Raw genomic sequence first — 27,286 nt, 5'->3', positions numbered from 1 at the left:
TTAAATAGCAGAACTAACTGTGCTTTTTTAGGGACTGTGAACGAGATATATTGGCTCGAGCAGAGCAGGGAACACAGGTGAAAGCTTTCTGCACTAAAACGATGTGTAGCGTTGATTCTGACTCAAACTTTCATTCACATACACATTTTTGAAAGGGAGAACATCATCATTTTGGATCATTTGAATAAAAAGGTGCCTGTCACCGGTCAGGTCTTCGATAACGTACGTTTTCAGGCTGTCGTCATAAAATAATTGATATAAAAATTAGCATTTTTAACGGCTCTTTAAATTATTTAAGTTTAGAGCCATCCTGAGCAGTGAGGCTAAACCTGTTATCTGACATCTTAGGGTTAGGTTTGGTGTTAGTTATTTCCTCCAATTATGCATATCCAAATCTGAGAGCGTATTAACAGGAGAGCTAACAGTTTGATATCTAATTTTAAAGCCAAGACCTTCTAGTTTCTAAAATTAAATATAAGATCAGTGTGAGTGGAACACAGCTCACATCCCATTTGCCATCCTTAAAGGAGCTATACCTGATTTTACTTCTACAAATTGAATTAAATGTATTTTGTCCTCCTAGTATATTGTAAACTCAAACGTTTGTGGGGAAAACGGCGTGCATCAAAATATAAAACATTTATATCAATGTCATGAACTTTTAGGCTCTTTTTCTGGTACTTTTGTGAAAGTGAGCCTGAAAAGTGACCCTGCAAGTTGTGAAATGTGCCTATAAACATGTCCCTGTGAAGATTTTGGATGCTACAAATATATTATATTATAGGAAAGTCGTGAATGAGTTTGGACGACCAATAACATTTTAATTTAGTAGCTTTCCCTTTCATTGTTTGCAATAAAAAAAAATCAGGTATACGGCCTTTAACCCTCATCATAATCCTAGCCCCCTGAATGGCAACAGGTTAAATTCCAGGGGGGTACGTGCCACCCGAGGCCCCCCTCTTTCTCCACCCCTGCTCTTTGAAATTAAATCAACAAACTCCCATAAATAGAGTTCAGGATCGTGATGTCATATCGCTAAGCATCATGGGATTTGAGATTCAAAAGGTAAAATACTGGAGTTATGGTTTACATAAAAACATGTGGACACCGCAGTGTGTTTGATAGATTTACCAGTAGCTAAAGGAGTAGTTCCACAGCGTTTCTCTCCACTTTTTTAAACTTTTTAGGCCAATTTAAATAAATGCTAGCACCCACAGACATGCCAGAGCTCCATGGTAACTGGAGTTATAACGTTCTATCCCGAACTCTTGAAAAAGCACAGTTTGTTACAACAATTTCTTCAATTTAAGTACATTTTGTGTCTTCAGCTTGTTAATAACAACGCATATACATTAAATAAGAACAGGTAAGTAAAATGATCTGCTGATAGAGTCTTTTTTATCTGAATGCACTAAAAGTAACAATGACATAACAATGTTTCTGAACTTAAAAATGACATAATAAATCTCAAATTTCTTGAAATAACACTTTTTTTTTAAATTCCATTGGCATTTTTTGACTAAATATTCCAATTCTCAGCCACTTTGACGTATTAAGATGTTTGCGATGTATAATTGTGGGTCAAACTGCAGTCACTCTGTCACTATCAGCTGCTGTTGTTCTTTACCGGTTTAGAAACTGATACTTTTTGTGAAGATTGTATTTTGAGATAATATTTGTATATTTTTGGATTTCTTTGACAAAAACTATTTTGCACAATTAAAAAATCTAATAAAGGAGAACATTGTTGCCTCTAGTGGTGTGAAAGTGTTTATTTTTATTTATTTATTTTATTTTATTTTATTTATTCATTCGTTCACCTCAGACATAGACACAGTCACAGTAGACATTGAATAAAACAAAAACATAAATAACACAACGATACCAAAATCACGATACATTTCACAGAAAGATAATTCCAGACTAAGACAGGACAAGACAAAGACAAACAAACAAACACAAAGACAAGACATACAAGTCCTTGACATATTTTTCATAAATTCCATATTTTTTTTTGCATTATATTTTACATTATATTTACATTATTACATTATATTTTATATTTTACAGTGGCTCTCAAAGAATGGGCACTCCTTCCTTTGTCCTGTTCATCCTTATACACATTTGTATCTTCAAAATCATTTTATCAAACATAATGATGTTAAGATAAAGTCAATTCATTGCTTTATCTTAACACACAATTGTTGGGAAAAACTATAATCTTGAAGCAATGTCCATTGTTTCTTTTGACGTATTTGTTTTGTTTTACCTTTAAGCATAAATCGACAAAAGTTGCCAGAACATAATTGGGGCAATGCAACCACTTACGTCATTTACTTTAGATCTAAGCAACACTTTTAACGGTGTGTTTTCTAGTACCCCCAATATTATGTTAATGGGACAGATGTTAATTTCAATTTTGAATTCGGTGTGAAAGTGTTACTGCGACATCGAAATTACAAAATAAACAGCATAAATGAGTGCAGAATTATAGGTAATAGTAATAAGTTGGTGGTTCAATTCCCTCACACATTGGTAACCAGAACAGTAATAGTTGGCAGCAGCAGTACCACTTTAAAATAACCCACTGACTGCTGATCCACTGCAGAAAACACCCAGCTTCATTAAACACGTGCTGCTGCAGTAATTTTAATCTGTTAGTGCCGTTCTGTTTGGGACGTCCCACTGTGAAAGTGTAATTCAGTGCGAAACAGACGGCGCGGTGCACTGTGGATAACCCAGGATTAAGCCTCCAAATCCGTCGTGATTTTTGGGACATTTGTGATGAACACGGCAGCGCCCCGTCCCGAACAGAGCGGGAGAGAGCAGGGATCCCAACAGACATGAGAGCTGCACTTTTCCATTTTACATTCATTTGCAGGTTTTGCTCAAAAATGTCTCATCAATTTTCTCTAAATCAGTGGGTAATTGGTAAAGTTAATATATATGTGCAGCAAGTACTTTTATGATTATGTTAAAGAGGGGGTATTATTCTTTTTTCAATCACATAGCACCAGTCTATATCACACTACAATGATGACGAAACCTTCTGTTGGTCTGTAAATGCAGTAAATTAGAATAACTGCCTTGTATAAAATCTCTCTCAAAATGGCTGTAATGAATGTCTTGAAATAGGCCCCTGTCTCTTTAAGAACCTCTGACTCTTTCCGACACGCCCCCTCCACACGCTGTCTGTGGCATCAGTGGGGAGGGGGTTCTGCTGAGGAGCAGTGGTTGGTTACTCGGCTGGTGACGAAAGCTCGGAGGCGTCTCCAGGAGGTGGGGGCGTTCCTAGGAGGACTCAGGCAAACCTGTCCCTAAAATGGCTGAATGTGAATGTGCCAAGGCAACACTTCAGGCATGTTTTTAATGAGGGAATGACATAATTACATGATGTAAAGCTTGAAAAAGTCGATTTTGCATAATACCCCCCCTTTAATCTACGCAATTAACTAGTTCGTCAATCATTTTATGATGGGTGTACGGTACTTTGACCAACTGTAAAGCATTTAAAGTGCTTTATAAATAAACTTAAGATGGTAACTCACGCCACTTTGAAAACAAGTAACTTGTTTACCATAATACATCCTTTCCGTCGTCCGTCTGGTTTTTACAAGTGTTAATGGGATGACTGGGGGGCCTTTCATCTCCCCCTGGTGTCTCTGGTCAGAAAAAAAGTATTGGAATCTGATCCAATATTTTGTCCCAGCCCTAACATATTGCCAAATAAAAGTGTAAAGAATAAACAAAAATGTACAAACGACTACATGGCTGTTATTTTAAAGGGATATTTCAGGATTTTTGACATAGGGCCTCATTTCCTAGTTATCCAGAGTGTTGCTGATTTCTGGAGATATTTTTTTTGTAATTCATGCAGTTCTTTTATTTGAAGAGTTTTGTGGTGCTAGGCCAGTGCAAGGCTAGCGCATTTCTATGGTATCAGCTAGCCTGCATTAAAAACAGTCTGACCCGCTCCACAGAGCACCTGAGGCAAATCACTTATTACGCCAGACTAACCATATAAATGTCTGTGTCAATAGACATTTATAATTTTAACCATTTTGCTTTTAAAATACCTTATATTTGAGCAGCATCAGCTTCGTGGTTGTATAAGCCAGTGGTTCTCAACCTTTTGGAGCCGCGACCCCCAGTATAACAGTTAAATGGGTTCGTGACCCCCCACCTGGGTCACACTGTGAGAAATTGGAACATTAGCATAATGACATAATTCTTAAAACACAAAGAAAAAAACAAATGGCTAAAATAAAATCATCAAATTATGAACATATAATGGCACTCTGGTAAAATAGCAACACATGCCACAATAAAATATTATGATAAACGCTAAAAAAAAGTATGTATATTTTATCTACATGATCTGGCGACCCCCCAAATTTGTCTCGCGACCCCCTTGGGGGTCCCGACCCCCAGGTTGAGAACCACTGGTATAAACTACGCAGCGGCGGAGTGATCTGCTAGAAAATAGTCCCTCAAAATGCGATCATTCATGTGATGCAAGGTCGGTTATATTCCAAAAATTCTTCTATCGACACAAACATTTATATCATTAGTCTGGTGTTATAAGTGATTTGCCTCAGGTGCTCTGTGGAGCGGGTCAGACTGTTTTCAGTGCAGGCTAGCTGATACCATAGAAATGCACTAGCCTAAAACTAGCCTAGCGCCACAAAACTCTTCAAACACAAGAACTGCATGAATCACAAAAAAATAAAAAATATCTCCAGAAATCAGCAACACTCTGGATAACTAGGAAATGAGGCCCAATGTCAAAAATCATGAAATATCCGTTTAAGATCATAAATCTCAAAATGCTTTGTCATTGTGTACACAGCTCCACTTTTTATTACTCGCTTGTAGATTATGGTTTGTCGCGCCCCAGGAAGTGAAGTACTATCCACAGAACCATTGTATGTTTTAAATCCTGCACATTGGCTGCGTGTGTGCTCTTATATAAACAGCCTGTGACACATTAACAATTAATCATTATTAAAGTTCAGCGTCCCACTTTACCCATGTTCACCCTGAATAAACCATCAACAGTGACACTGCATTGACCTGTGAGTGGCTCGTGAGTTACGGGTTCAAAGTACATGGACAGTATTATGTAGTACATATAAAATCTTATTAAATCACATGGAGTCAATGTTTTACTGTAGTTGTTAGGTCGTGGTGTAACTCATTTAACTTTCCGAGTTTCACAATTTTCAGGGAGCAAATCACAACGGTAATAAAAGAATCCTCATAACAACTGCTGGTTCACGATACAAAAGAAAGAAAAAGAAATATAATGTCATTACAAGGGGGGAAACAAATCCATTGGTCTTTTCCATATTTGTATAAAAAGTAACAGATCTTGTCCAGATTGTTGTTTGACTATAAATGAGAAAATTGACATTGTAATTGTAATTATTGAAAACCACCATATAAAAGACTCCTTAAGGAAAGAGACTCAAACCACCAATATTGTTCAACATCTCGCTTTTATTCACCAAATGAGAATGAACTCTTTCTGTCCACAGGCTGTAATTTATTGGAAAGTCTTATATTGAATTCTTCACACAGGATTTTCTCCACCTCCTCAGTGGTGACGTTACGTATGTCGTACAGATCCACATGTTCCTCAGGGCTGTGGGTGACGTGGCTGAACGTCCATCCAATAAGAGCTTTGAATCCAGTCGGTGTTTGTGCAGAGCAGATGGATTTGTTGGTGAACAGAGACGTGGGATCCGTTTGCAGAGAGTGGCACGTCTCAGTGAAATCCTCCCGACCCCGTGGCTCCAAGGTAAAGCAGTAGATTGGTTTCGTCTGTTTTTTATTCACCAGGGAATAATTGGCAAATGCCGGGTCGAGCACTTCATTTTTCCTACCAGTCTTTTCAAACACCCACATGTCTCCTTTGTCTAAGACACGGAAAACACCGGCTTCTTGAACTTGATCCTTCCCTGAAACAAGCTCCAGTGGCTCCCGCAGTTGACAATCCACCCCATAACTTACATCAGCGATATAAACTTTCCCATCGATCACAACCTTGTTTATCAGATGGGTTTCAACAGGACCAAAGTCTTTGAGACGATAGTCAAACACCCTGGAGCCCAGCATCGTGCTGTCATAACCCATTTTTTGCAGAACCCAAGCAAAAAGAAAGTTGTTTTCAAGGCACCAACCCCCACGGCTGTGTCTGACGATCTTATCAAAGATATCCTCAAGGTCCATGGTGATCTTCTCTCCACACTGAATGCTGAGGCTTTCAAAAGGAATGGACATCACGTGCAGTTTATGGATCAACTTCAAAGTTGCAAGGTCTGGTTCCTCGAATGATCCAGCAAAACCAATTCTTTTGAAATACTGTGAAAGGTCCATCTTACCTGTAACACACATACAGGCAAGGCAACTTTATTTATACTGCGCATTTCGTACACAAGGCAACTCAATGGAACATAGACCAGTGGTTCTCAACCCTTTGGAGCCGCGACCCCAATTATAACAGTTAAAGCTCAAGTCACACCGTGAGAAATAGGAACATTACATAATTCTTAAAAAACAAATGGACAAAATAAAATTAATCAAATTCCGAACAAATAATGGCACTGCTACAATAAAATATTATATTATATGCTAATAAAAATATGTATATTTTATCTACATGATCTGGCGACCCCCCAAATTTGTCTCGCAACCCCCTTTGTTGAGAACCACTGATATATGGGGCGACGGTGGCGCAGATGGTAGAGCGGGTCGTCTCGTGATCGGAAGGTCGGGGGTTCGAATCCCACCTCCTGAAAATGCACACTGTCGTTGTGTCCTTGGGCAAGACACTTCACCCACATTGCCCCCAGTGTCTGCGTGCATTGGTGTATGAATGGGTGAGTGGATCCTTGCTGTAAAGCGCTCTGAGTGCCTAATGTAGGTGGAATAGTGCTGTATAAGTTGAGACCATTTACCGTATAAACAACGATACAGTCGATAGTAACACATGGTGCAAAGTGCAGTCAGCTATAACTTTGGTTTTAATCGCTTCTGCAACCTGTGAAAGTGTTTAAACAATCAAATATTTATTTAGGCTACTTAATAATAGGCGTATACAAAGTAGCTACTTCAACACGAGCCAGGTCCAGTCAGTAAAAACTAAAGTCAAGTCAATGAGAGAATAAGTTCACTAAATTAATCGTCTTCTCACCATAAAACAGGCTCCTCTCGGATCTGTCTGCTCTTGATCAGGCTGAGGGGAAAGAGTGAGGCTATAAAAAAAAATCATCATTGATAACTACTCTAAGTGAACACACCCACACAAGAGCATTTATCTGTTTTCAAAATAAAACACGTGACCAAAATACATTGTCCACGTGTAGGCCCATTATTTGGCTGAAAAACGTGCAGGCAATTGTAACAGAGTTAGAAATGCATTTTATTTTTACTTGGTTTTAATGTGTGTTACCGTTTTGTATTTTATTTTGAAAACCCGGATGTGCGCTGCTCCCGGATGTTGTATTGGGTAACTTGCCGCTCCTTCAGTAGCGCAGTGACTGAAGGATCTTGTATCGAGTGACTGCAGCTGCACAAGGTGAGTTTGTCTCGGTGTAAAACAATATATTTCACATTTTTCCTTTTCCATGATCATTCTCATCGATTATATATTAATAAGACAACGTTTTCACATGTAATGCACGTAGTTATGATACAGTTTAAGTTAGTGCATTTTCCCAATTAGCCAATTAACTACACGATTATTAGGCTGGGACGATCCGATACGTATTGCGATACAGTAAGTAATTATGATAAGTAATATAATAACCTTAAAATGTGTAAAAAGAAGTCGTGTTGTGTATTTTCCCCTCTCCTCTGGTGTTCCCCAAGGCTCTGTCCTTGGCCCTCTCTTATTTACCATCTACCTTCTCCCCCTTGGCCATATTCTCCGCAAATTTCATGTCAGTTTCCACTGTTATGCAGATGACACCCAGCTCTATCTGTCCACCAAACCCACCACTGCTCTCCCTCCCTCTTCCCTCTGTGCCTGTTTACAGGAAATCAAATCCTGGTTCTCTCTCAATTTTCTCAAGCTAAACAGTGATAAAACCGAGGTCCTCCTCATTGGCAAGAAGTCCATCTTATCCAAAACTGACAGCGTCTCCATCAACATTGACAACTCAACAGTCCTCCCCTCCCCTCAGGTTAAGAGTCTGGGTGTCATCTTGGACAGCACACTCTCCTTTCAGGCCCATATCAGCAATATCACCCGTTCTGCATATTTCCATCTCCGGAACATCACCCGCCTCCGCCCCTCCCTCACCCCCAATACAGCTGCCATTCTGGTCCACAGTCTTGTCACATCCCGGTTAGATTACTGTAACTAACTCCTCTTTGGTCTCCCCCAAAAATCACTCCACAGACTTCAGCTCGTCCAAAACTCCGCTGCCCGAATAATCACCAGAACTCCATCCACTCATCCCATCACCCCAGTTCTTCAGCAGCTCCACTGGCTCCCCATCAAACATCGCATTCAATACAAGATCCTTCTCCTCACCTTCAAATCTCTCAGAAACCTGGCCCCTCCTTATCTCTCTGAGCTCCTTCATGTGCCTCCTCCCTCCCGCACCCTCCGGTCCTCCTCTGCCCCTCAGCTGTCTGTACCTACTGCCCACTTAGCCACCATGGGTGCTCGAGCTTTTAGCCGCTCAGCCCCAAACCTCTGGAACTCACTCCCCGCTGAACTCCGACAAATGACCTCACTGCCCCTTTTTAAATCGCGTCTCAAAACCCACCTATTTAAAGTTAGCTACTTACTTTGATGTGTTTTATTTTGTTATGCTTTTATCATTGTAGCTCATGTAAGGTGACCTTGGGTGTTTTGAAAGGCGCCGACAAATAAAATGTATTATTATTATTATTATTATTATTAAAGGGGCTAGATGCAAGTTTGCCATTTTTACTCACTACTGCCACCTCAGGTCATACGTGTAACTGCACCTTCTATATTTAGCTGGTGCATGACGGCACTTCGGACCCGAATTAACACCTTTTTGAGTGACAGTGCAGGATTTTAGAGGCAGTTGTGGTGAACTGGGCTCATTCTCATTAGGACATGGCTGGAACATGTAGGTGGAGGAAAATACATTATTTTAACATTTTAAACTCTGTATAGTCCCTTTAACATGCACTGTCCCGACCAATAAATAAATAAAACTTTGCTGATGTCACAATGGAGAAGAGTCTCTTAAAATGTTCACTTCTTAAGAGAGTCTTTTGGTATCAGTAAATATCGGATGTCGGCAGATACTCCAACCCCAGTATCGGCATCGGTAGCATAAAATCTGGATCGGTGAATCTCTAGTTTTAATGATGTGGTTCAGTAAAAGGTTTGATGATTTGAGAGTATTTTAGCTACATTTTGAACATAACATTCTACTAAATACTGAATAATCTATGTTAACTTGCTCACTGTGTTAAAGCAGTACTAAGTAACTCTTGCCCCTATAGGCCATAAGCGCAACTGCAGGTGTCGTAGCAAGTTACGATTTTTTACTCATTAATTGTCCGTGAGAGTAAATACTACACTGACAGAAAAGGCGAAGGGAGAGAAGGATATTGTTCATCCAATTACACAATGGAAATCATTTTTTTCACTTAAACTTGGCTGTAAATACTGTTTAAAGTGACGCTAGCCCGCAGTTAGCTTTGCCCGTTAGCCTGTTAGCTTCGTCTTCGTGATTCTATTAGTGTGTATTGGTGACTCCGACCCGGTGGCAGGAAAGTTGCAAACATGGTTTTCTGGCCAGAGACACCAGGGGGAGATGAATGACCCTCCAAGCATCCCATAAACACTTGTATTACCCCCACAGGGACTACGGAAAGAATTTATTAAGGTAAACACGTTACTTAGTACTGCTTTAAAGGGGGGGTATTATGCAAAATTGACTTTTTCAAGCTATACATCATGTTATTATGTCATTCCCTCATTAAAAACATGCCTGAACCGTGACCCGGTCAAGATGGCGGCGTAGTGTCTGAGCTCCGGTAAATCTCCACACTAAACTGCTTAAAAACTCACCCCAAAGAAGATTTTACATGGGGGTACGATTATGCCAAAACCTCTACAAAGAAAGGAGCGAGATAATTTGGTCAAAGCGCGGAAAATAACTCTACGAAGTGCAAAACTCAATCTGCCAGCCGAGAGCAACGAGTCTGAGGATACACCTGGCGACATGTCCACCGCGGAGGTACTAAAGGAGCTCAAAGAAGAGCTGATGGCTTTCCGCAGTGAATTTAACACCAAGACGGATGCTACAAGCAGGCAACTGAATGAAATGACAAACTCTGTAGCAGCGCTAGAGGGGATAATTGTGAACATCAAGACGGAGGTCACATCCAACACGCAACGCGTTGCGGAAGCCGAGCAACGCATATCAAACGCTGAAGACAAGCTGAACGAGGACGGAGCGGTTCTGGCGAAGGCGTTGAAACGGATTGCCGAACTAGAGGCGAAGACAAATGAATTAGAGGATCGAGGACGTAGGAAGAACATTCGCCTCTTCGGGTTAAAAACTGGCGCACCGGGCTCAAGCACGCTATTGGACTTCGTAAGTAGCATGCTCCCGAAATGGCTGGAGCTCACTCTAACTTCTATAATACTAGAGAGAGTGCACTGGGCCGGTTCGAGCTCTACCCAAAACAAAGCAGTCCTTATCCGTTTCTTGAGAGACCAGGACAAGGAAATGGTGTTACGGACGGCCAAGAAGCGGGAAGTAATACATGATGGAGTTAAACTTGCCTTCGTCCAGGACCTATCTCCAGAGACTATGCGGCAAAGAAGAGAATTCTCCGAGATCAAAAAACTGTTCATTGAAATGGGAATATATCGTGGATTCACCTTCAACCCATGTAAACTGCGGGTCTTGCATGAAGATCGAATTCAGCTGCTAGCCTCTCCACAGGAAGCAAAGAACTTCTACCGAAGCATCAACACCGGCGCCGATGAGGGGTAAAGCACGCTATCAAAAGTGGTGAGTGAGTCATATAGACTGCTACAAGAACATTTGTCTCTATGGAAAAACAGAACGAACGACTTAACTCAACAGGACCTTAGGTCCATTGAACTAAAGATAAGATACTGTTTTCTCAGAATGGACCTACAGAAAAGCAGATACTCGATTTTTCTTTCTTTGTTTGTTTGTTTTGTTAGTGTGGTGGACTGGAATCATTAGCCTACGAGGCCAATCTTGACTGGGGCTCTGTTAGATAGATGGGGGTGTCTAACCAGGTTGGGGTAGTTAGACTTGAACTCACTTTTGGTGAGAAAGGGCGGGGGAAGGAAGTGAGTGTGGGAGGGGAGGGAGGTGTGGGAGGGTGGGAGGCGTGGGAGGAGGGAGGCGTGGGAGGTGCGGGAGGAGGGAGGGAGGGGGAGGATGTGGGGGGACGGGGGACAATTGGGACCCTGAGCAAAGCATTTGTTTCTCTTTTTCTTTTCTTTTTTGTTTTTTGTTTTAATCTAAATCTAGTTATGTTTACTTTCACGGTGCGAAATTATAAAAATAAAATTATTCTATGGCAAGTGCATTAAAAGTGGTCACATTTAATGTGAGAGGTCTATGGCATTCTATTAAACGCAAACGAGTCATGACATTTTAAAAAAAAGAAAAAGTTGAAATAGCATTATTACAGGAAACACATCTGTCCAGTGGGGAACATAAAAAACTTAAAAGAGATTGGGTCGGGCAAGCTTATTACTCAAGCTTTAAGCAAAATAAGAGAGGTGTGGCCATACTAATCCATAAAAAGATACCATTCATCTTTAAGTCTCAACAAGACGATCCAGAGGGCAGATACATACTAATTAATGGACTACTCTATGGACATCAAATCACAATATTAAATGTTTATGCTCCAAATGAAGACAGACCACAGTTTATGACAGATATGATAACGTTATACAGTCAACACAACTCTAAACTTGGATTTATTGGAGGGGACTTCAACTGCTGTATGAACAATAATATTGATAGGAGCTCAAGTGGTATGGGGAACTTGAAGGCATCATGGGCCTTAAAGCAGGCATCTGAAAGCACAGCTCTCACTGATGTATGGAGATATCTAAATCCTATTAAAAAAGACTATACTTTTTTTTCAACAAGACATAATACATATTCAAGACTTGACTACTTTTTTCTGCCCCATAATCTATTATCCTCAGTAGTCTCATGCAATATAGGGCCAATCCTTATCTCAGATCACTCGCCAGTGTTTCTTAGTTTAGTAATATCACAAAATAGCCATCAAACTAAACACTGGAAATTTAATTCTTCTCTCCTCTCTAATACAGAAGCCTGTCACAATATTAGACGTTGGATTTTACAATATACTGAGGACAATATAAATTCACCAGTGAGCCCTGCTACCATATGGGATGCAGCAAAAGCTGTAATTAGAGGCCACTTGATCTCCTATACAACAGCTAAAAAGAAAGCGGCAAACAAATTAACTGAGGAGTTACAAAAAAAGTTGCAGTACGCAGAAACCAAACATAAACAATGTCCAACAAAGAATAACTTGAATGAACTAAAAGAAATAAGAACAGAAGTTAATAAAATTAAAACAGAAGAAGTTAAAAAACTGTTATCTTTTACTCGACAACGTCATTACGAATATGGGAATAAACCAAGTCGACTACTAGCATATCAACTTAAAAGGGAACAAGCTGAACGCACTATAAAAGGTATACGTACTGCAAATGGAGAATTGACATACGATAATGATTTAATAAAAGACAATTTCCTAAATTTCTATACTAAACTATATACAACCCAAAATCCACAAGACTCAGAAATTAAAAACTTTTTGAAAGAAATAACACTCCCCACCATATCTGAGCCCGACAAAGAACGATTGAATGCTCCATTTACAGCAGATGAAGTCCTCGAAACTATTGTATCATTGCCTTCAGGAAAGTCACCAGGACTTGATGGATATACATCAGAATTTTACAGAACATTTTGGCCCCAACTTATGCCACTCTTTATGCCCATGCTTAAAGACTTTTGTGAAAACAGTATACTACCTATGTCTATGAAAACCGCGTTGATATCTCTTATTCATAAAGAAGGAAAAGATCCAACTGAATGTACATCATACCGCCCAATCTCTTTATTACCCGTAGATTTCAAAAATATATCAAAACTAATTGCAAGGAGACTACAAAGTTTATTACCACACCTTATAAATCCTGATCAATCAGGTTTCCTAAAAAATCGATTTGCCTCTGATAATATTAGAAGATTACTTAATGTGATTGACCACTCGACCCTATCGAAACAACAAGCACTAATTCTATCTCTTGATGCTGAGAAAGCGTTCGATAGGGTCGAGTGGCCATACTTGATGAAAGTCCTAGAGAAATTCAACTTCGGAAGCAACTGTATTAGATGGATTAAATCACTATATGACAACCCTCAGGCAATAATAGCTGTTAATGGAAACTTTACAAATCAATTTGCCCTGACTAGAGGATGCCGTCAAGGATGTCCTCTGTCACCGCTTTTATTCAATTTAATCATAGAACCATTTGCGGAAACAATTAGAATGGATAAGAGAATATCTAGTATTCAAATAGGAGAAGTTGATAATAAGATCTCACTATACGCAGACGACATTGTGATTTACCTATCTGAGCCAGAAAAATCCATCCCCCCTCTTCTAGAAAGCATAAAATGTTTTGGATGTATATCAGGTTACAAAGTCAATTTACAAAAAACAAATGCTCTGTTACTTAATACTAATATTACTAAGAAGCTTGAAGAAATATCTCCCTTCACATGGACTGAAACAGGTTTTAAATATCTTGGAATTAATATAACTCCTAAACTTAACGACTTATTCTTGTTAAACTATAGGCCATTACTGGATCAAATTAAAAACGAGCTGGAACACTGGAACCTCCTACCTATTTCATTCCTAGGGAGAATAAACATAATAAAAATGAATATTTTACCTCGCTTTATATATCTCTATCAATCTTTACCAACTTACATTGATAAGCATTTTTTTCAAACTTTGAACAAATACCTATCACGATTTATTTGGAAAAAATCAACTCCAAGAATCGCATTGAAAACGCTAACTAAACTCAAGGAAAAAGGTGGTTTGGAGCTTCCGGATTTCCAGCTATACTACTGGTCATGCCAACTGAAGGCCATGTTAGGATGGCGCAAGAAACAAGATGCTCCCCACTGGGCATACATTGAGAGATACCTATGCAATCCAATAGATTTAGAGTCATTGCCATTTATTAATAATACGAAAATGGTTAATTCAATGTTTAGCAACTATGTAGTTTACAACATTCTATGTGCTTGGCAAGATGCTAAAAAATTTTGTGGACTCTCAGCATTGATATCAAAATATGCTCCTCTGTCCTTCAATCCTGACCTTCCACGTGCAATTGGAAAATGTTTATTTCAAAATTGGAAAATTTTAGGAATACTTCAACTGAAGCAATTATTTGAAAATGACACTCTTAAGGATTTCTCCTCATTAAAAACAGAATTCAGTATTCCAAAACAAGACTTCTTTAAATATTTACAAATACGCCATTGTATTACTACACTGATTAAACATAACCGATTGGCTAACGAAGTGTCAGAATTGGAGGAAATTATCCTAAATCCTATCCCCTTAAAAGGGGCTATATCCAAAATCTATAAATGTTTCATAGAATATCAGGGTTCATCTTTTGCTACGCTGAGAAATGTATGGCAGAAGGATTTGAATGTAGATTTTAACGAACAGCAATGGAACAATATCTGTAAAAATATATTTTTAAAAATGTCATGCAACAAAATAACAGAGCAGACCTATAAATTCATGCACAGAGTATACTTAACTCCTCTACGACTGAGTAGAATGTTCCCAAATCTATCTTCAAAATGTAATCGATGTAAAACACAAACAGGGTCCTTTCTTCATATGTTTTGGGAATGCAAACACCTAACTGAGTTTTGGAACTCTGTGCATGACTTTATGGTTAAAACGATAAAAAGACCCCTAGATAAATCAACAATAAGATGCCTGTTTGGTATAGAACCGGATAGACAAATTAGCTCAGTAACACAGAATCAACTGGGAATTATTGCATATCTAGCAAGGAAATGTATTTTACTTTGTTGGAATCATGATAGACCGCCAACATTTTTTATGTTCGAACAAATTTTGCAAGATACTCGACATTTGGAGTTCCAAACGTACTCTGTAAAAAACAGGCTGGATCTTTTTGAGGATCTCTGGGGACCTTTTACTTAACTCCGACTCTGTGACCATGTGACCACCATATGCGACCATAGGTGACCTGTTGAAGACTACAACAATGTACTAAGCACCAAAAATCTTGTTTATTATTATTATTTTTTATTTATGTTTATTACATTTTTATTTATTTCTTTACTACTATTTTTTTTTAATTTTTATTTAATTTTAATTTTAATTTTTATTACTCTCCGAACCGAGCACACTTTCTCCTCATTTTTTTCTATCAATTTTTTTTGCCCCTTTTTTTTTTATTTTTTTATTTTTTGGTTGTTGTTTTTTTTGTCGTCACATTTATCAACGATTTCTGTTAAGTTCTTGGCCAATCCCTTGTTGTGTTTTTGACATATGTTTACCAGTCTTCTATGGCCTTTTTGTCATTCTTTAGCCACCCTATTGTTGTGTTTTTGCCACTTTTTTTTAGCTTACTATATTTATACATTTTTCTGTCTGTTTATTCATATTTTTGCCACTTTTGTTTGGTAGCTTGTTACTCTTATGCTGCTAGTTTTTTATTTATTTATTTTTTTCTTCTTGTGTGGCATTTCTATCACTTATTCATTGTATTTTTTATTTAGTGATTTTTTATTTTTTAATTGTTTTTTATTTTTATTTTATTTTTTTACCACATTTCTGTCTCTTTATTATTACTCTTATTGTTATTATTACTATTACTATTATTTTTACTATTATTTACTAAATTAATTTTTGGGTCTATTTTATCTTTTTATTTTTTCCTGCTGTTTTGATGTTTGTTTTTTGGATAACTTATATCATACATATTACAGTCTGCTAGACCGATGCCTAAATGTAATTACTTTTATTTTTACTTGCTGTCGGAGGATATTATTACTATTATTATTTTTATTATTACTATTATTATATGTGTGTGTGTATATATGTGTATATATGTGTATATGTATGTGTGTATGTATGTGTATATGTATGTATATGTGTGTGTATGTATGTATGTATATATATATATATATATAATTTTATTTTATTTATTTATTTTTTTGTGTGGTTGTTTTGTTGTTGTTTTTTTCTACTATTATTATTATTATTATTGTTTTATTTTATTTTTTATTTATTTTTATTTTTTTTAATTTTTTTTTTTTAATGATGTAACATAACCCACTTCCCCCGTGCCCCCCCCCCCCCCCCCCCCCCCCCCCCTCTGGGGGATCATACTATAAAAGCATTAAAAAAATAAAATAACAACAACAAAAAAAAAAACATGCCTGAAGTGTTGGCACATTCACGTATTTTTGAGTAATCTGTAAAAACTCTGATGGCAGCCATTTTAGGGATAGGTTTGCCTGAGTCCTCCTAGGAACGCCCCCACCTCCTGGAGACGCCTCCGAGCTTTCGTCACCAGCCGAGTAACCAACCACTGCTCCTCAGCAGAACCCCCTCCCCACTGATGCCACAGACAGCGGCTGTTTCCCAATTGCCAGGATCCTCGGCGTCTCGACCACTTCGGACGTCATTTGCGTCATCACGGCGCCGCCAAGTGGTGTTCCATTTCTCCTGGACCACTCGCACCCTCGCAGCTCGACTCCTCCGTTTGGCTCATTTACGAAGGATACAGCAGTGGATCCTCCGCTGCCTCGGAGAGCTGAAATTACCCATGATGCACTGCAGCATAGTTTCTTTTTTCTTTTCTCGCAAAACTTTATTAGTTTGAACTCACTTCACAAAAGTTGTGTTCCACATAAACAGTTTCCTGGCCTCTGTTATTTATAAAACAGTTGTTTTAATGAGCATAGATTGACACGTGACCTGACGCAGCCGCTCGCTCCGGAAGCCGTTCCATTTGAGCTCAAAGGCGGCGGGGAGAGGACACTCCGCTCCGTTTTGGAGGAGCCGCCACCGAGGACGTCAACGAAGTGGCCAAACGGAGGACGGATCCTCGCAATTGAGAAACAGCCAGCGTGTGGAGGGGGCGTGTCGGAAAGGGTCAGAGGTTCTTAAAGAGACAGAGGCCTATTTCAAGACATTTGCTACAGCCATTTTGAGAGAGCAATTTTATACAAGGCAGTTATTCTAATTTACTACATTTACAGGCTATATGACTGAAAAAAGCATAATACCCCCTCTTTAACATTTTGGCAGGATCCTGGAGTTTGAGGGTGTTCTGAGTATAAATTAATGCCTTGTGGGACAAAAAAGATTGAGAACCACAGTCCACACATGTCCCATTCAAATTGCCTAATCGAGGTCTTATTACGGTGCACTTTCGGGTTGTTGGCTGTCAAATTCGAACTCTCTGTCCACACGGGATTACGGGATTATAGCAGCACAGGGGTTTGGGGCAGAGAGGAGAGCGGTCAGAATATGAATGTGGAGATTATGCATCACGCTCTCACCTAAAAAAGAAATCATCATTGAAATGTTAGCGGTGCGCGATTTCCTCTCCTCCTCTCATTCACTGCACAGTCCGGACGTATTGACTCGATCTTTTATAACAGGAAGCGGGTTTGATCGTCCTCCTGTGGGTTCCCTAACGGCGCAGGACGGGCCTCCGACATGTGCACTCAGAGATGAAGAGGAGAGACTGGACCTCCCTTTTACACACTCACGCCATCAATAATGCATGTATCCCAGTGCATTATGGGAGATCCTGATGCCCCTGCGGTAAAGGAGGAGGATGAGGTTTTGCTTTCAACAGGAAGAAGAGAGAGGAGAGAGCCACGGATGTATCTCTGCTGAAAACTATGAGGAAAAAAACAACCTTTTACTGGAAGATTTTTACAATGAAGTACACACTATGAAAACACTTAATGAGTTCTGCAATTATTATTTGTTAGTATCAATGGATTTTAATTTGCTCTTTGCTGATCGGTTTCCCCTTTAAAGTAACCGGTGCATTGATATTGAATCATAAATCATGCATAACGTTTAAGAGCAGACAGATTTTGGATGGCACCGCAGCTGTTCTGTAAATTTAACAGATTTTATTTCACATTGTCACAACAGAAGCACTAATCTTCACTGCACCCTCTCTCTCTCTCTCTGTTCATGGTTTATACAGGCAGCAGCAAGAGCAGGGCACATTTTAAAGTCAATATAATGCCAAACCTCAATTTTATCATTGTTACAGAATACATGATTTAGATCTGAATACTAGTTTTGAGTGCCTGAGTATTGGTGCAAGCAGAAAAGCAGAACTAAGTAACTCATGCCCATAGAGGCCATAAGCGCCACTGCAAGTGTTGTAGCATATTGCGTTATTTTAACTCATTAACTGTCCGTGAGAGTAAATACTACGCTGACAGAAAAGACAAAGGGAGAGAGGGATATTGTACATCTAATTACACAATGGAGATCATTTATTTCACTCAAACTTGACTGTAAATACAGTTTAAGTGGTGTTAGCCCGCAGTTAGCTTTGCCTGTTAGCCTGTTAGCTTCTTCTTCATGATTCCATTAGTGTGTGTTGGTGACTCCGACCAGGAAGCAGGGAAAGCTGCAATTGTGGTTTTCTGGCCAGAGAAACCAGGGGGAGATGAAAGACGCTCCAGTCATATCATTTACACTTGTATTACCCCCAGAGGGACTACGGAAAGGATTTAGGCTTTACTTGGTTTTACCTGAATGATACTTTTTTTTTGATAATTGTACTACAATATTTGTCATCTAGAACCAGAAAACAGGACAATAATATGTGAAATATCTGGTTCATCTCCAATGTCAAGAAATGTGTGAATAATGGGGATAATTTTGGCAAAAATATGAAAAAATGGAAGAAAAAAAAAAAGAAAAAAGGAAAAAAAAATCAGGGAAAAAAAGGGAAAATGGGAGAAAATTGGGAAAATATCAGTAATATAAAATTGCAAAAATTCTGGAAAAATTTAGGTAAATAAAGAAAATATGTGTAAAAAAAACATCAGGGGAAAATGGGGCAAAAAAAAAAACTGAACTGAAAAATATGGAAAAAGGTGTGTGTGTGGGGGGGGGAATCATTTATTTCAGCTGAAGCAACCATCAAAACTTTTTTTTTTCTATACCAGAACTACCTAAACATTTTTTCCAATACCATAGTGGAATCGTCTAATGGTACCCAGCTCTAGTCTGGACTGGATTTGGTTGAGTTGACTCATTTCACTTCCATTCATAGGAGCTCTTTTTTCTTTGTCTCGGCACTTCCTTTGTCCAGACGCCTTTTTACGTTTGAGATTTTGAAAAACCAGACACCAGAGTTTTGTAAATACACATTCAGATTTATTACCATTCAGTTTTACATTAGACTCTCGTTATTTAGCTCTTAGATTGTGTTCGACATAGACTTTCCTTTAAAACATTCAGATAATTATTTTTTTCCTTGTCAAAAGAAACTCATATCCAATAGTATGAACTGTACAAAGACAGCCTCCAGGTACAATAATAATAATTTACTTAAAAACATCTTATCAATGCAAATCCGCTGACGGTGAAAGTGACCACAGACACTACGGCTCGTATGTACATGCACTAAACACTAAACAAGTGCTAGTGTCCCAAAGGCATGCAGAGATCTGTACACCTCCCGAAAAACGGAACGAACGACAGAGACGGGAAAGGCCACGCCCACACCGGGGCTTGTGGGAGAGGCTGGGTCAGTTTGGGAGAGTAATGACGCAGCATGTTCGCTATCGAGGGCGAACCAATATGTGTCGGCAAATTATTAGCGCAAAATCTTCCGTTTGACTGTGAAAAAGCGAACTCCTTAGAATTGAATGGAAAGTTTTGAGTTAAATGTTATTAATGTTCAACACTGTTATCGAATATCGCGTTTTTTTCTCATATTGTGCAGCCCTACTCAAGATTTGTTCGGGGAAACTTCCTCGATAATGTTGAGCATTGACCGAAAATAACTCACTCAAAATCACTCAAGTACCATTTAATGATTAGAATAAACTCTAATCAGTTTTTATTGTTTTTTGCCAATCATAAGACACTCTATATCAGGGGTTTCCAAGTAAATTTTCCTGGGGGCAAAAATATATGTTTTAATCGGGAAAATAACTGAAAACTAATGAGCTGGACTGTAACTTCATAAAAACAGCAAACTGTAGTCATTATTTATTCAATCCACAGTGGTAAACTACTATTATCGCCCTAGCCGCCCTAGGGCAGACTGTCCATTCACCATGTGGCTATAATGTGTTGTTTGTATCGTGAACTCTAACTATGTCGGTGCCCTCTGCTGGACACGTGCGGAATTCTTTCCTTTCTCTAACTAAGCTGCCCCCTAGTGGCTGGAGTGAGCATTTCCTTAAAAAATCATAACTCCGCACAGGAATGTCATAGTTGAGGGGCTGGATTGAATCATCTCGCGGGCCGGAAGTGGCCCACGAGCCGCCTGTCGGAGACCCCTGCTCTATATCTTTATTTTGCATAATCTTCCAAACAATAACTAACATTCTCGATATCAGTGGTTCCTAACCTTTTTGTTTTGTGACTGTGAACCCCTCGGACCTTCTATTTATCCTCTGTGTAGCCCCTATTTCAAGGGTGTTACTGATTGAAAAAATGGACAACTAAAAGTACTATTTATCAGCAAAACAGCTTGAATAAAGAAAGTACTGCCAATGGGTGCAATTTTCTTACCCCATTGACCAATACCTGAAATAAAGACGTATTGAATCGAGTTAGAAACATCTCAGAAGAAATGAAAAAATCTGTCAAATGCCTAAATAAACCATTACCCTTTAATGTTACTCCCTACACCCATTTTTGTATTTTCTAAGCATTTGGAGGAAAAGCATCAATGTTATTAGTTTATGTTTATTGATTTTTTTGAAAGACCTCTGAGTTACCGGCCTTAAACCAGTCCAAACCTGATCTAAACCAATTGAAACCTCCTCTAAACCAGTTAAAAATAGCTATAAACCTTCAAAACCAGCATAAACCAGTCCAAACCTGGTCTAAACCAGTCTAAACTGGTCTTAACCAGTCCAAAACTGCTCTAAACTGGTCCAAACCAGTCCAAACCTGGTCTAAACTTGTCCAAACCAGTCTAAAACTCTAAACCGGTCCAAACTTGGTCAGAAAAAAAGCCCAAACCTGCTCTAAACCAGCATAAACCAGCCCTAACTAGCCCAACCCCAACCTATACTAGTCCAAACTGGATATTTTGAGTATTACAAACTTGAACTGAAAGCTAGTGATAGGCAGAATTAGAAACAACACATGATTCGATAAAGTGAGCTCTACCAAACGGTTGAGCAAACTATTAAAGGGTTAACTCATCAAAACAACTTAAATTAAAAATATTTTTGCTCAATTTGAAACTTTTAAACTTATCTAGATATACTGTAAATGTGTACATTTTATTGCAAAAATGTTTAAATAGCCTTTCCCCTTTAAAATTACGTTCAAATAGCATTCCAGTTCACCTTCTTTTGCATCTGAAATAATTCCAAGTACCAAGTCCATAACAAAAGTGACCGTATAATGTTGAATTTTACATGTATTTAAAGGCATTTGTCAAAGAGACCTCAGGCGCAAATTGGCGGCCACTCTTCTGTCAGTCTGCCTCAGGGCAATGAACAGCCGACCAAATGTAAAGCAGCTGAGCGTCTAGAAATGTTAATGTTTTCTGGGCTGCACAAACTATTAAGAGTAAAAACCTTAAAAATAGTAACGTTGCACTGACCCAGACTGTGCCACACGCCTCCGGTGGAAAGAGGCCGAAACATTCACTCACAATCAGAAAAAACCTATAGAGCAGCATCAGAAATGACATCATGTGACTGCCTCGGACTGTGGTTCTCAACTGATGGACCGCGGGCCAAATGGGGGACCGGGAAGTGTCGCGCTCCAGGTCTGAGGGTAAAAGTCATCGATCTAGAAATAAGTAAGAGCTTAAATTAAGAAAGAAAAGCAACTTGTGGAGTAAATTTTGAGAGTAGAAATGTAAATCGAGAGCTTTGGCTTTTGGTCGACCAGATAAGAACCAGTCGCGTCGCTTGTGTTTAGTTTTCCCTTTTCTTTATACATTAATAACACTGAGTTCAAGCTTTGACGATCGACAATAACAAAAAACGAGAGAGTGCTTTGATACAAAAGTAACATAAATGATACAAGATACGTAAACGTAAAATCCATTATAAAACCGAAATGAACCAGTGCTTTAGTCGGACACCCGTAGAGAAACTCAAGTGTGAACAGGCACCGTGTTTGTGAGTACCATAAGAAACTGTCCGATGCTCAGCTGGTGCTATGTTTCTGCAGAGAGCAACACGTGCAGGAGTTGAAATGACTTGAATTCAGAGTCTTATCTCACCAGTAAAATGAAGAGTGATGGAAATTTGGGATATTTTTAAGCAAGTTGAACAAAACAGGAAATGTCAGTCTAATTAACTTTTGGTGTAAAATGTCAAGCAAGATCACAATTTCCAAACAAATTTAGATTTTCAACTGATTTTGAGTATATTGAACAAGATGGATTTTTCCTGCCTTTTACTTTTTTTGGGTCACATTTATTTTTGTCTTTTTATAAGTTAATTTTTTCCTATTTTAATGAAATAATGCTTGTTCTATGACCAATCTTTTTACAAGACAGTCCAAACCTTCTCAAAATTGTCTCTAAATTCAAGCACACTTTAAGCCATTTTGCTAAGATAACACTTGGAATGCGACTATGAAGTCAGAGGCAAGAAGAATTATTCTTGGTCCACTGGTAAAAAGTCCAAACATACTCAAAATCCGCTCAAATTTTATTTTATTTAAAGAAAATTACGTAGTCTTTCCCAGTGCGATAAGTAAAAATGGCTCAATTTAAGAATATTTGACAGTGATTTGAGTAATTTTGACTTGGTTAGTAAAAAATTAGATAAAATTAGAATTTTGCACTTAAAGTAAGAGAAAAACATCTAATAAGTACTATGAACTCATATTTTTGTTTAGTGAGAACTTAAAAATAAGAGGAACTGGGAACTTTTTTTTCTTTGAGCGAACATAAGAAAAATTAGTGAGAAAAGGATTACTGTCAACTCATTTTTTTTGCTTCTTATGAAGTTAAAAATATGTAGAAAAATTACTATGAACTCTTAATTTTGCTTAACAAGAACTTAAAAATATGAGGGAAAATAATTACTATGAACTAAGTTTTTTACTCAGCAGCAACTTAAAAATGTGTGGAAAAATAATTTTACCAAACTTTTTTTTATAGTTAGAAAGAACTTAAAAATTGTGAGGGGAATTAATAATTATCTTTGAAATATTACAGGCGCAATGTGATCATGTAATTAGAATATCATGAAAAAGTGCATTTACTTCTGTTATTCAACTTAAAATGTGAAACTAATATATGATAGACTCATTACATGCAAAGTGAGATATGTAGCCTTTATTGTGGCTCAGCTTGTTAAAACCCCAAATTAAAAATCCCAAAATTAGAATACTAATATTACTGAAAATGGACTGTATGCCATATGTCACTTTGCATGTAATGAGTCTATATCATGTATTAGTTTCACATTTTAAGTTGAATAACAGAAGTAAAAGCACTTTTTCATGATATTCTAATTACATGACGAGCACCTGTAATATCAAATAAACAAAACCTGCTGTAATTACAAGAATCTGACTTCAAGAAATTTCAACTGATGCCATGTTTTTGTTGCAGAGTCTTTCCTTGCCCCGCTGTCCCGCCTTTGAAAAGCGGGGCGAGTTTCGTGAGGGCGTTGAGGTACTTGCTGTATTCCACACGGGATCGTCCGAAGGTGAAAAGCCCGTTCACGTCTACGCGATCTCCTGCTGCTCCGCTGTGGCCCGGGGAAGAGGGAAGGTGAACCTCTTCTGGGACGCCCCGCTCCATTTGGGGGACGGGGAGGGGGAGCGGGCCCAGCGGGACGGCGGGCGGCGGTTGGCGGGTCGGGCCGGGCGGAGGAAGCAGGAGTCGAGAGGAGGAGCCACGGGCGAGCGGGGCAGGTCCTGGAGGGGAGAGAGAGAGAGGTCAGTGAGGGTGGAGGAGGCGAGAGGGGACACGAAAACATGCCCAAAGTCTCACAGGAGATGGAGAGGTTACAGGACGCAGAATGACATGAGATTTTCTACATTAGTGGAGTTAGTTAAACAGTTTCACATTTAGTTAATTGGGTTATTCTTGACGAGACAATTCATTATTTTCAAATTCTTGTCGAATGTGCAAAGGGAAAAGTCCAAACCTACTCAAAATCAGCTCAGATTTAAATAATTAAAGTGCTTTTAATTTTTAGGAAATTACATAATTACATTTTTTCCCAGTGCGATAAGTAAAAACTTGGTAACTTGGATAAAAATCTGTCAACGAAACTAGTATTTTGCACTTAAAGTAAGACAAAAACATTTCATTTCAAGTAAATTGAGATGATTTATCTCATAAAATTTGTTATAGTATGATTTTTTGTTTGGTTTATTGAGAACCTACAAATAAAAGGAGTAAGTACTAGGAACTTTGAGAGAACTTAAAAAAAAACTCATTTTTTTTGCTTCCTATGAACTTATAAACATCCCATTTATCATAAAGTAGATTACAAAATATTGAAAAAATAGCCTTGTAGTAAATTAATCAGTAATATATATGATGTACTGTATATCAAATGTGCATTATTTTCGCATAACCACAGTTGGTCCGTACACACATTCTGTATCTCTCCACTGCAGCTGTTTCTTGGTAAAACAACTACTTTCAGGTAAAACAGCTTCAAAAGTGAAATAACTCTTGTCCAGGACTTAAAAACAAACAGGCCCAGATAAACATTTTCAGTTCATGGGACCATGATATAAGTGCATTAAAGAACTCGGAGCTGTGCATTTAACAGTTTTAATGCACGACGTGGAGTCAAGAACACCAGTAATCCTTACATATCCTTACATACTTGGTATTACAGCAAAAAGTATTGCGATCCGATGTTTGTCCCGGCTCTAGCTACGCATCCTTGATCCTTTTTTAAAACTAAATTAAGAAAAGTAACTATTAAGTAATCAGTAATCAAGGGAGTAACTGGATTGCTTTTAGAAGAAGTGGTCAGTAATAATAATAAAAAAGTACAATGAACTGATATTCTTGGTTTGTGAAAACTTTATAGTAGAGGAATATGTACTTAAAAACTACTTTTTATTCTTTGAGAGAACTTCAAAAAATGAGTAAGAAAATTATTACTGTGAACTCATTTGTTTGCTTCCTATGAACTGTTTTAAACTAAAGTAAGTAAAGTAACTATACATAATCAGTAATCAAGGGAGATGGCTTTTAGAAGAAGTAGTCAGTAGTTGGAAAAAAACAAGTACAATGAAATAATATATTTGCTTCGTGAGAACTTAAAAATAAGAGGAATAAGTACTACCAACATATTTTTATTCTTTGAGAGAACTTAAGAAAATGAGTGAGAAAATTATTACTGTGAACTCATTTGTTTGCTTCCTATGAACTGTTTTAAAACTAAACTAAGTAAAGTAAGTAAATAATAAGTAATCAGTAATCAAGGGAGTAACTAGATTACTTTTAGAAGAAGTACTCAGCAGTTGGACTACTTTCATGGAGTAAATCTAACACTGCAGGAGTGACAGATGGAGAAAGAGGAAATGTATGTGTTACCAACTGTCACAATGTCATGACTGAATGATGGAAACATTAAGCTCAGGGCAACAGTCTTTAATCGGAGTCTGTAAGACATGAAGCATGCACCAGTACAACGTCATACAGCGGTGAGAGAAAGAAACCATCCGACACCTTCACTGCCCTAAAAACAGGTCTAATAGAAATTTGTTTCCAAACAGAGACACCAAATACTGGAAGCGGGACGTGCCCTTCATGTGTAATCACAGGTGGGAGGTGAGGTTAGTGGATGTGAATGTCTCCTGGTCCTGGATCACACAGCAGCACAGAGCAGCTCACAGCACATCATAGATAAACACATATACTCGTTTGGATTTAACCCAGTGCTGTGTTGTGTGGGACGTCCAGTGGAGGGATGGGTCGTGTTGCAGACACTGAGAAACATTTTGGCACAAAATTCACCAAAATCTGACACAGCAATCTGTAATCCACAACGAAAGATGTTCTTACATGAGGAGGTGTGAGAGTTAAAGGGCCACACAGGTTCACGTTACTGAGGAAAGTGTTTCAATTTGTGGAAGTCAAAGGTGCATTATGTAGCTTTTTATCCGGAAAAAGTAAACATTGGTGCGTATTTGACCCTCCCTTGAGCCTGTGTAAGTGGTTAGCCTTTACTTTCTATCCCAGTGGCCTTTAGGACGTTCCAGGATCTATTGTTTTTAGATTTTTGGCAGGTTTTCGCTGCAGATGGAACAATCTCCATGGTTATGCATATATTCAAACCACAGAAATCCTAAAAACAATTGATCCTAGAGCGTCCTAGACATAGAAACCACGGAAATGCCTTCAGCTAACGCACGCATTTTGTTAGCCGTGGAATCCTGGACCAGTTTTAATATTCCATTCCCATACATATGAATAGGGAAACAAGGCGCATGTAATTTCTGTGATTTCTTCATCATAAACATATTCTAAGATGATGTTTAGTGGCCACTGGATGTGTATCTGACCCCGCAAGAAGTAGAAACTGAATTAGCATTTAGCTCAGAGGACACTTCCTACGCTAATTTGTATCTAAAGTAAAATTTCAGAAAGTCTGTCTCATTAATGATTTCTAACGAGGCTTTGACCCAAATGTGATCGATGGGTTGACAACAGCTGAAAACATCTGGATCATTCCTAATTAGCGATGATTGATGGCTAATGCTAACGGCTATAGGGCTAGCCGACTTGCTAACTGTCCGTATACTTCAGGACCGAACGTTGCTTCTCCTTTTTATTTCTCTGGTCCGAGAAGCCACCGGGGCTATGCCAACCTCTCATACAGCCACAGAGTCACTGAACGGTCAAACACACACCAATAACAACTTTTTTGTGCATAAAGAGCGACATAATTTAAAATAAGGCGAGGTACATCTTCTTTATATCATGCAGGGAAATGCGCTCTCTGCA

At 38.5% G+C, this 27,286-nt stretch overlaps 2 protein-coding genes across 4 annotated transcripts in view; both read right to left on the bottom strand.

Annotated features, from left to right (window-relative positions):
* Window positions 1-5,499: 5,499 nt before the first annotated feature.
* On the bottom strand, window positions 5,500-7,241 carry LOC306972859 (arylamine N-acetyltransferase, pineal gland isozyme NAT-10-like; the record flags this gene model as incomplete). Its single annotated transcript, XM_079569566.1, has 2 exons — window positions 7,196-7,241; window positions 5,500-6,383 (listed from the first exon to the last, which is right to left on the bottom strand). Exon 2 carries the CDS (start codon window positions 6,376-6,378, stop codon window positions 5,500-5,502), a length of 879 nt encoding a protein of 292 aa, XP_079425692.1. The 5' UTR covers window positions 6,379-6,383; window positions 7,196-7,241.
* A 16,602-nt stretch (window positions 7,242-23,843) lies between these two features.
* mtcl1 (microtubule crosslinking factor 1) overlaps window positions 23,844-27,286 on the bottom strand; it is a 111,062-nt gene continuing 107,619 nt past the window's right edge. For 2 of the 3 annotated variants that reach the window (XM_079569654.1, XM_079569655.1), the window contains one exon: window positions 23,844-24,228. In XM_079569654.1, the coding sequence (XP_079425780.1) occupies window positions 24,037-24,228 (192 nt within the window). In that variant the 3' untranslated portion in view covers window positions 23,844-24,036. The remainder of the gene's footprint in view (window positions 24,229-27,286) is intronic. The other variant, XM_079569656.1, reaches the window with a different exon arrangement.

Source organism: Gobius niger (genome assembly GCF_951799975.1).
Source record: "Gobius niger genome assembly, chromosome: 13".
NCBI lineage: Eukaryota > Metazoa > Chordata > Actinopteri > Gobiiformes > Gobiidae > Gobius > Gobius niger.
The sequence above is the reverse complement of the archived record's forward strand: the minus strand, read 5'-3'. Positions and strand labels throughout refer to the sequence as shown.